Source organism: Gekko japonicus, unplaced genomic scaffold, assembly GCF_001447785.1.
Source record: "Gekko japonicus isolate JY-2015 unplaced genomic scaffold, Gekko_japonicus_V1.1 scaffold1492, whole genome shotgun sequence".
Classification (NCBI taxonomy): Eukaryota; Metazoa; Chordata; class Lepidosauria; order Squamata; family Gekkonidae; genus Gekko; species Gekko japonicus.
Genome location: NW_015173716.1, coordinates 295,420 through 305,185, shown reverse-complemented (window position 1 = coordinate 305,185; position 9,766 = coordinate 295,420). Strand labels below are relative to the sequence as shown.

The window sequence follows — 9,766 nt, the reverse complement described above, 5'->3', positions numbered from 1 at the left end:
GGGGGGAGCTCTGCAGCTTACCTGGCTGCTTCTTGCTCTGACTGAGGGCTGCTGGGAGCAGGGGGTGGGGCTTGTTGCATGTGCCCGCCCCCTGGGCTCTTTACTGCCGGAGCTCCGCTCCTGTGCGCTCCTGCAGGAAATGACCCCTGAGTAAACTAGAGGACTGTAAACTGGACTCTAGGATAGTTAGGTGGATAGGGAAATGGTTGGGGAACCACACTCAGAGAGTAGTCAGTGGCATTTCATCTGAACGAAGGGAGGTGTCCAGTGGGGTGCCACAGGGCTTGGCTCTGGGCCCAGTACTTTTCATTATTTTTATAAATGATCTGGATGAGGGTGTGGAGGGGCTACTCATTAAATGTACAGACGACACCAAATTGGGAGGAACAGAGAACACACCAGAAGATAGAGATAGAATTCAACAAGACCCGAACACACTGGAAAAGTGGGCGTATGTGAACAAGACGCAATTTAAGAAGGAGGAGGGGGACTGGATTTATACCCCACCCTTCACTCGGAGTCTCAGAGCGCCTTACAAACTCCTTTCCCTTCCCCTCCCCACAAAAGACACCCTGTGAGGTAGGTAGGGCTGAGAGAGCTCTGACAGATACTGCCCTTTCAAGGACAGCTCGTGTCAGAACTATGGCTTGCCCAAGGTCATCCAGCAGCTGCAAGTGGAGGAGTGGGGAATCAAACCCAGTTCTTCCAGATTAGAGTCCATGCACTTAACCACTACACCAAACTGGCTCTCTTTAACAAGTATAAGTGCCAAGTTCTAAATCTGGGTAACAAAAATGAGGAACGCATATACTGGATGGGGGAAACAATTCTGGGTATCAGTGTGTGTGAACAAGATCTTGGGGTAGGGGTGGACTAAAAGTTAAATATAAGCAGCCAGTGTGATGCAGCGACCAAAAAGGCTAATGTGATCTTGGGGTGTATCAACAGAGGCATAACATCCAAATTGCAAGATGAAGAGAGGAGAAGAAGAGGAGAGGAGAAGAAGAGGAGAGGAGAAGAGGAGAAGAAGAGGAGAAGAAGAGGAGAAGAAGAGGAGAGGAGAAGGAGAAGGAGAAGGAGAGGAGAGCAGAGGAGAGGAGAGGAGAGACTGGATTTATACCCTGCCCTTCATTTGGAGTCTCAGGGCGGCTTACAAACTCCTTTCCCTTCCCCTCCCCACAACAGACACCCTGTGAGGTAGGTGGGGCTGAGAGAACCCTGACACAAACTGCTCTTTCAGGAACAGCTGTGCCAGAGCTTGTGACTGACCCAAGGTCACATCAGCAGGTGCAAGTGGAGGGGTGGGGAATCAAACCGGGTTTTCCCAGATTAGAGTCCACGCACTTAACCACTACACCAAAATGTCCTTGTCCCACTGTACACTGCATTGGTCAGGCTGCACCAGGAGTATTGTGTGCAGTTCTGGAGACCTCACTTCAAAAAGGCCATGGACAGAATGGAGCGTATGCAGAGGAGTACGACGAGGATGATCAGGGGCCTGGAAACCAAGCCCTGTGCGGAAAGGCGGAGGGACTTGGGAATGTTCAGTCTGGAGATGAGGAGGTTGAGGGGGGACACAATTGCTCTCTTGAAGTATTTGAAGGGCTGTCACTTCTTAGAGGAGGGCAGGGAGCTGTTCCTGTTGGCAGCAGAGGAGAGGACTCGCAAGAATGGGTTTAAATTAAGGGCGGGAAGGTACCAGCTGGATATTAGGGAAAACTGTTTTACAGTAAGAGTTTTGCAACAGTGGAATCAGCTGCCCAGAGAGGTGGTGAGCTCCCCCTCTCTGGCAGTCTTTAAGCAGTGGCTGGACAAACACTTGTCAGGGATGCCCTAGGCTGCTGTCAGTCACAGTAGACAAGAGCGACCTTGATGGACTAATGGAATAAGGAGAGCGCCCCTGGCTCAGTGGCAGAGCTCCGGAGTTGGATCTCACATGCTGCAGCAAAGAGAGGAGGGAATGGACTGGCTTGGCCTCAGAAAGGCTAACACAGCCACACGAATGCAGGCCATGTGCTGAGAACAACAGGACCAGATGGGCCGCGTCCGACAGGAAAGGATCAGGGACGCCTGCCAGCCCAGCTCTGAAGACCGAATGTGGCGCTCAGCCCTGCCTGCTTCTAATTTGTCACACGGAATTCAGTCTCAGGGGAGAAAAGCGTGGCTTGGGAAACCGAGCCGCGCACGCGGTGTGTCCAGCTGCAGCCGAGGGAACGCATAATCCTGTGGCTGCGAAGGGCCAGAAAGTCTCCTCTGTCTTTTGGAATCCCTGGAGCAGGAGCCGAGTCCGCTTTTGTGGCCGCAGACACAACCGCTAGAACTTCCCCGGGTGAGGAACTCCCCGATGCCAGGCTTTTTTGCACAAAGGAAGTTTTCTGCTTACTTTTGAAAGTACTATTCTGGAGGGTATCATCCTCCTTCCAAGTTGCACCCCCAGATGAAGATCCCTGGGGTGCAACCAGAAATTAGGTGTCTCTCCATGCTTATTCCATCACTTGAGCAATATTTGTTTTCCAGGAGAATACAGTACAGAGGTTGTGATTTAACGGGCAGGAGCAATGTGGACACAGAGGTGCTGCTTAGCCCCTTTCCCCTTTGTGCTACTTCCCTGCCAGACTTGCTGTGTCCACTAGAACAAAGTCTGAGTCCAGTGGCACCTTTAAGACTGACAAAGGGTGAACCGCCCTTTGTAGAGATCACTATGGCAACTGCTGAGTGGGTCCTGAACGGGAGCCAGTTTGGTGTAGTGGTTAAGAGCGCAGACTCTAATCTAGGAGAACCGGGTTTGATTCCCCACTCCTCCACATGCAGCTGTTGGTGTGACCTTGGGTCAGTGACAAGTTTTTTCAGAGCTCTCACGGGCAGTTCTTGAAATAACTCTCTCAGCCCCACCTACTTCATAAGGTGTCTGTTGTGGGGAGGGGAGGGAAAGGAGATTGTAAGCTGCTCTGAGACACCTTCCGGTAGTGAAGGGTGGGGTATAAATCCAATCTCTTCTTCTCTTCTTATTTTTTTCAACATAGGCCCGGCACCAGAGTCGCCCTTGGTTACTGGAAATTGAGATTTCTGCCATCTGCTGTTGATTTTTAGAAATTTTAACTTTTTAATGATTTTGTGTTTGTACTGGATTTATTACTATGCCTGTATTTGGACCGTGGTGACCTGCCCTGAGCCCACTGGCAGGGAGGGCGGGATATAAATCCAATAAAATAAGTAAGTAAATAAATAAATAAAGTTTGACTCTGGGCATAAGCATGTGTGTGCACGCAAAGTCTGAGTCCAGTGGCAGCTTTCAGATCAATAAAGTTTGATTCTGGGTATAAGCTTTTGTGCGAATACACACTTCTTCAGATACATAGAAGTGTGCGTGTGCACAAAAGCTTATACCTAGAATTAAACTTCGTTGGTCTTAAAGGTGCCACTGGACTCAAACTTTGTTCTGTTGCTTCTGACCAAGACGGCTGCCCACCTGAACCATGCTACTTCTGGCCTGCTTTTCCATTACCATGCAAAACAGTGTGGTCAGAAACACAACAGAGGAATGTCCTCCGGTCGTCTCTCCGTTTCACCACTTACAGGAACATTGGTCAGAACGAGCAATCACAGAAGAATGAATGGGTGTTTGCCCTGGCGTGATGTTTCCCTGTAAACATCCAACTGCATTTTTAAAAAGCCCTGCTGTCATCCTCCATACACAGGATGAAAGGTGATTTTATTTATTTACTTTATTTATACTCTCCTTCCTCACCAAGACTCGAGGCAGATACACTCTGCACGTGTTCAAAGGCAACCTTTTACCACTACTCCATGTTTTCCATACTACCCAAAGGTGCCACCACCGCAACATTTTCTACAAGATAGCCACGTATAGTAACGTCCTTGCCTGGAAATAGGTTGACTGTAGAAAAGAACCTAAAGCTTCTAGCCCCAACCTGGCGGCTTCCTAGACACAGTCATGAGAGGGTACAGCAGGCTTCTGGGAGGGGCAAATTGAAAGGGTCTTTCCCACTAAAAGGAATGCAGAAGAAAGACCCAAGCAACCTCTCCCCACCCACACAATTGCATCATTCACAAACAGCTGGGGCAGGAACACTCCCAAGAGGCCACTGCAAGCGCAGGAGGCTCTATTAACACATGTACAGTTTTTACCTTGCGAGCGAGGCCAAGGGCAATGTAGCATTTCTCTCCCGGATCTACGATCTCCACCTCGAAGTAGTGACTCCTCGTGCTCAGGGGCTGCCGCGCTTGTGCCAAGCCCACATCAATAATGCTCTTCCCTTTTCCCACGTACTCCAAGAGCTGCAGAAGAAAGAAAGGCACAAGAACCCATCAAACTGAGCAGAACCAACAGCCCATCTAGCCTAACATTCTGGGCCCGTAACCTACAAAGCACAAGTGTTACTGAGTGTGGTTCTGCTAAATGGAAGCATGGTTGCGTTGGTGGAAGCACTAGTGCCTGTTTTTTCAATGAAACAGGAAACCCTCAGGGTCATTACTGATGCTCCACTGAAAGAAGAAGAGGAGATTGGATTTATACCCCGCCCTTCACTACCCAAGGGAGTCTCAGAGCGGCTTACAAACTCCTTCTCCTTCCCCTCCCCACAACAGGCACCCTGTGAGGCGGGTGGGGCTGAGAGAGCTCTGGCAGAAGCTGCTCTTTTTCAAGAACAGCTGTGCCAGAACTATGGCTTGCCCAAGGTCATCCAGCCAGGTGCAAGTGGAGGAGTGGGGAATCAAACCTGGCTCTCTCAGATTAGAGTCCGCGCACTTAACCACTACACCAAACTGAAAGCAGTTCGGCAATAAAACACAGTCTCAGATTAGGCCTTCGGATATATGTTTTTCTTAATACATGAACACACGAAGCTACTTTATATGGAGTGAGATCCTTGGTCCCTCAAGATCTGTATTGTCTATTCAGACTGGCAGTGGCTCTCCCGGGTTTCAGGAAGAGGTCTTTCACATCCCCTACTGCCTGGTCCTTCTAAGTGGAGGTGCCAGGGATTGAACCGGGGACCTTCTACATGCCAAGAAGATGCTCTACTATTGAGCAATTAAAAAATGCTTAACACAGCTCTCTTCTGCAAACAAAAAAATAAGCACTTCCACTAGGAAGCAACGCATGCGGATGGAAGTGAATGGGAAGATAGTAGCTTCTGTCTTCCAAGAGTGGCCAAGCAGATGCCTCAAGGGGAAATCACACACAAAGCCCGATAGCTACACCCAGCCGCTACTAGCCCTCAAGACTTGATTAGTCACATCCAGATGTTCATTACACAAGTGACACAGCAAATATCCGCAATATTTGTTTCATGAAGCCAAAACCTTCTCATTCACAGTAGACTGTAAGTGTCCTGAATACACAGACCGCTTTCCAGACAGCCATGGTAATTGTACCATAAAACCCATTTCACAGAACAGAGAAGCGACACAACGGCAAGCTGCCCAGCAATCAAAGCAGGCGGTCCATGAGCAACACTAGTTAGACTGCGCAAATACGCAATAGCTAGCCCATCTTGTGGCCTTTAGACAGGAAGCAGTGTGCAATGCTGACGAGCAAACAAAAGGAACTCCAAAACTCACCCTACTGCTTCTTCAGGAAACAGTGTCCCCAATGTGCGAAGACAACAAAGAAGATGTAAAGGATCTATAGAAATGGCTTTACCAAGCCTAAACTTTTTCCTACATACATTTTTTAAGTCTGCAGTTGTCAAGTACTCAGGTTGGCCCTGACCTGGATAGCCCAGGCAAGCCAGATCTCATCAGATCTCGGAAGCTAAGCAGGGCCAACCCTGGCCAAGTACTTGGATGGGAGACCTCCTTGGAATAGCGGCAGTGGGAGGCAGGGGCAGGCTTTATGCAGCCTCCTCTCTGAATATCCTCCAGGCCCCCAGTAGGGGTCAGTCACCAGAGGTCGCCATGTGCACAAATACTCACACACACATAAAAAATACAAAAAACCTCAAAAGAAAAAAAAAAGGCCAGGTTGGAATCTGACACAGACATTCCAGAAAAAAATCCCCTTGTCCACCATAAACACAAGTTATCATTCAGAGATTACAAACACCACCTTCGTATTCAGGTTTTTGAAGCACTATAGTACAAGGATTTAACCACAGCCTGCTCAAGAAGAAACTTCCTTGTGAACATAAAACACTGAGAGCTCTTGTCTGTCAGGTTTAGTAACCAGAAGTACCTATAAAGCAACTCAGAGACTCATCAGGGACAAGGATGTGTATATTCATGTGCAGTAATATATCTCACATACAATATACACACCAAGATTCGTACACGTCTGCTCAATTTGCATCACTTGCAGAATTTTACTGGGTTCAATGCCAAGCACCAAAACCTCAAACCCAACCACTGAACACGCCCTCCTTAGTCAGGTCTGTTCTTAGATTTGAAAGGATTCATAAAATCTCCAGAATCCATCTTAGCAGCCCTGCGGGCTAGCCTAGAAGCTTTGTATTTTTTCAGTAAATGAACACAGGTAGAGGAAAGAACTTGCTGTGCTGAAATCATGTGCAACCCCGAGAAAAGACGAAGCGGCCTGCTCGATGTTGCATCACCGATATTAAAGACCAAACAGGAGAAATCTATAGCATTTATTCCAGCTGAAGACCAGTGGTAAACTTACTCTGCAGAAGTTGGTGTAATTTGCATATAGCATCTTAAGTCCAAAGTGTTTGTGTGTGTGTGCAGACATCCAGAGCACGGCCACATATTGAACCAATCTTCCCAGGATTCTGCAGCGTGGAGGAAAGAATGCAAAACCGCTGACCTCTTTCCACTCACTCCCTCCTGTTGCCATCGAATTCTGAGAACCACTCATCCATCTAAGCACAAAGCCAACAGTTTGAACAGGAAGCAGCCGGCACAAAGAGTGACCTACGCCTGACAAGGATCTAGCCTCACACTCAAAAGGAGGAAGAAAAACTCCAGAGTTACTTTCTTGAGCAAGTTTCAGGGATTTTTTTTTTTAAGTGAATATTAACAGTTTTATTGGGATTTTCCGGCTTTCTTGTTTCCGGTTTCTTGGCTCACAGTAGGGCTGACCCTGTGAATCGATATGTCGATCAGACAAACACAGGTGAGGGGCTGTGGCTCAGTGACAGAGCCTTTGCTTGGCATGCAGAAGGTCCCAGGTTCAATCCCCAGCATATCTAGTTAGAATGACCAGGTAGGAGGTGATGTGAAAGACCTCTGCCTGAGACCCTGGAGAGCTGCTGCCAGTCCGAATAGACTGAGAATACCGATCCTGATGGGGCCAGTGCTCTGATTCAGTAATAAGGCAGCTTCACATGTTCACTCAGGAACAGGCAAACACCATTCTGGAGACCTAGCCCGAGGTTAGAATGGGTAGTGGTGACTCACTTGACAGTTCCGCCTTCCAACACAACACACGTACTCTCCTGTTAATGACGTGCCTTTTGAAAATTCCAAGTCACCAGAGGTAGAAAATAACAAAGTTTGAGTCCAGTGTGTCAGGTCCCCACAGCAACAATGAAGTACCGGCTTGTAGAAAGGTTTTACTTTTATTGAAGCCAAAGGTGCATTGACAGGAACACTGTTAGGAATGACTTGGAACCAAAGAGCATGTCAGGATATAGTACATTCAAACCAGCAGGACCCAACCACGGGAGTTCCCACGCGCGGCATTAGGCCTGGGAACTCACGGTACTAATAAGCATAACAGGTAAAACTTCCCACGACTCATCCTAGGGATAACCCAAGCAACCTCTACAGCAGCTCTCCTCCTGCGGCCTTGAAAGATACGTGTTGCTGTGGCAAAGCAATTAAGCGCAAGGAAAGGAATGCGCATGAAAGTGAAAGTAGAAAAAAAACTTGGCAGCTTGCTGACACAGTGGCATCTTTAAGACCAATAAGCCACCCCCTGTGCCTTCAGCAGATCATCAAGGACTCTGAACATCTACTATGGCACCCTGTCAGCGGGATTTACGTACAGGCAGCCGACCTTGTGAATGCATCAGACGCACCTCCCAGTCTGTATTCCCAGCTGCATTCTGGTCACGACACACTCTTCTGAAGAGCTGGAGTCATGTCACTTTTGACTCAGCCACCACGCATGGTTGCCACCACGATGCTCCCCCATGACAAGGTCAGGTCCCCAACAACCAGGTAGCATGACGGGGACCAGTGTTCCCTCTAAGATCAGTTAGTGTGAGCTAGCTCACAGTTTTTTAGCGTCTGGCTCACACATTTTTGTCTTAGCTCAGGAAGGGATGGCTCCAGAGCAAACTAATCTATGCAGTAGCCAAAGAGCTCGCTCACAACTTTAATGCCAGTAGCTCACAAAGTAGAATCTTTGCTCACAAGACTCCACAGCTTAGAGGGAGCATTGACGGGGACTTAGATCCACCCCTCTGAAGCTTGCCAAATAAGGTTCGGTATAGTTTTCAGGTGGGTAGCTGTGTGTTGGATCCCAAGCATTCAAAACAACTCCACGTTACAAAGCAAGTAAGGTTTATTTCAAAGCGTTGGTTTAACCAGAACAGGACATTGTTAGGAATAACTACAGGTAACCAGGGAAGGCATAATAAAGACATTTGAACCAGTGAAGGACCAATGGGTCCAGTTCCCGCTGGCGGGAATAGACCATACAGTTCGCGCCCATTGCATGGGAACGCAACTGTTCTATAATGTCAACACAGGTTCAGTTCACATGCGAGATACCCAAAACATGCTAGGCGAAGCTCTCCCCCTACACCCAGCTGCACGACCTTGGCAAGTTCCGCGGACTACATAACATAACTCAAGCAAACAAGGAACGAGAGGGAGGGGGTGCAGGGAACTACACAGGAACCGGAATGACAATGGCAGCTAGCTGACACCTTGGACTGCTGGACCTTGCTTCCTGTATAATGCTCTAAACTGGATTCTGCTGTCTTGGTGACTGGCCTTTGGACTAAACTTTGACTCTGACCCTGAAATTTGGCTTGGACTGACCCTAGACTCTGACACTCTGCTTCCCTGTTCAAAGACATCACTCCTGCCTCTGCAAGCCCCTGCCTGCCTGTGATCAGTCATCCATGGTCAGCCACAAACACCACTTCCGGGGCTCTCTAGACACTGTCTCAGATTACAAAGTGGGGTTGCCAAGAATCCCAGATTGTCCTGGACATGGGGGGGGTGACTTTTAAATACTCTGGACTGCCCACATTTCAGCACAACTTCTGTATGCCTCCATACACTTTGGACTCCGGGTGGGAGGTGACTTCAAAATGTTCATGGAAGTTGCATTTCAGCACAAATTGTTTGTGCTGCCACTTACTCCGGACTCTGGGGCTGGTGCTTACTCAAAATACTCATCCACACAAAGTGTTTGTGTGTATACAGTTACGCCTGCTCCTTCAAGAACATAAACAGTTTGTGTAAATAGTTATGTTTGCTTATGATTTTCATGTGTGTACCTCTTGTGAATCGTTGCCTTATTTCAATTGATTCATTTGCTTTATTTGCTCTGTTTATTTTTATCTAATGATCCCTTCATTTGGTGTAGTGGTTAAGTGCGCGGACTCTAATCTGGGAGAATCGGGTTTGATTCCCCACTCCTCCACTTGCACCTGCTGGATGACCTTGGGCAAGCCATAGTTCTGCAACAGCTGTTCTTGAAAAAAAGCAGTTTCTGTCAAGAGCTCTCTCAGCCCCACCTACCTCTCAGGGTGTCTGTTGTGGGGAGGGGAAGGGAAAGGAGTTTGTAAGCCGCTCTGAGACTCCCTTGGGTAGTGAAGGGTGGGTTATA

General features: G+C 48.2%; 1 protein-coding gene across 1 annotated transcript in view; it reads right to left on the bottom strand.

Moving 5' to 3' along the window:
- SPRYD3 (SPRY domain containing 3) overlaps positions 1–9,766 on the bottom strand; it is a 60,754-nt gene that overhangs the window by 18,743 nt on the left and 32,245 nt on the right. Inside the window, exon 7 of the mRNA XM_015423331.1 lies at positions 4,150–4,299. Coding sequence (XP_015278817.1) covers positions 4,150–4,299 — 150 coding nt within the window. The remainder of the gene's footprint in view (positions 1–4,149; positions 4,300–9,766) is intronic.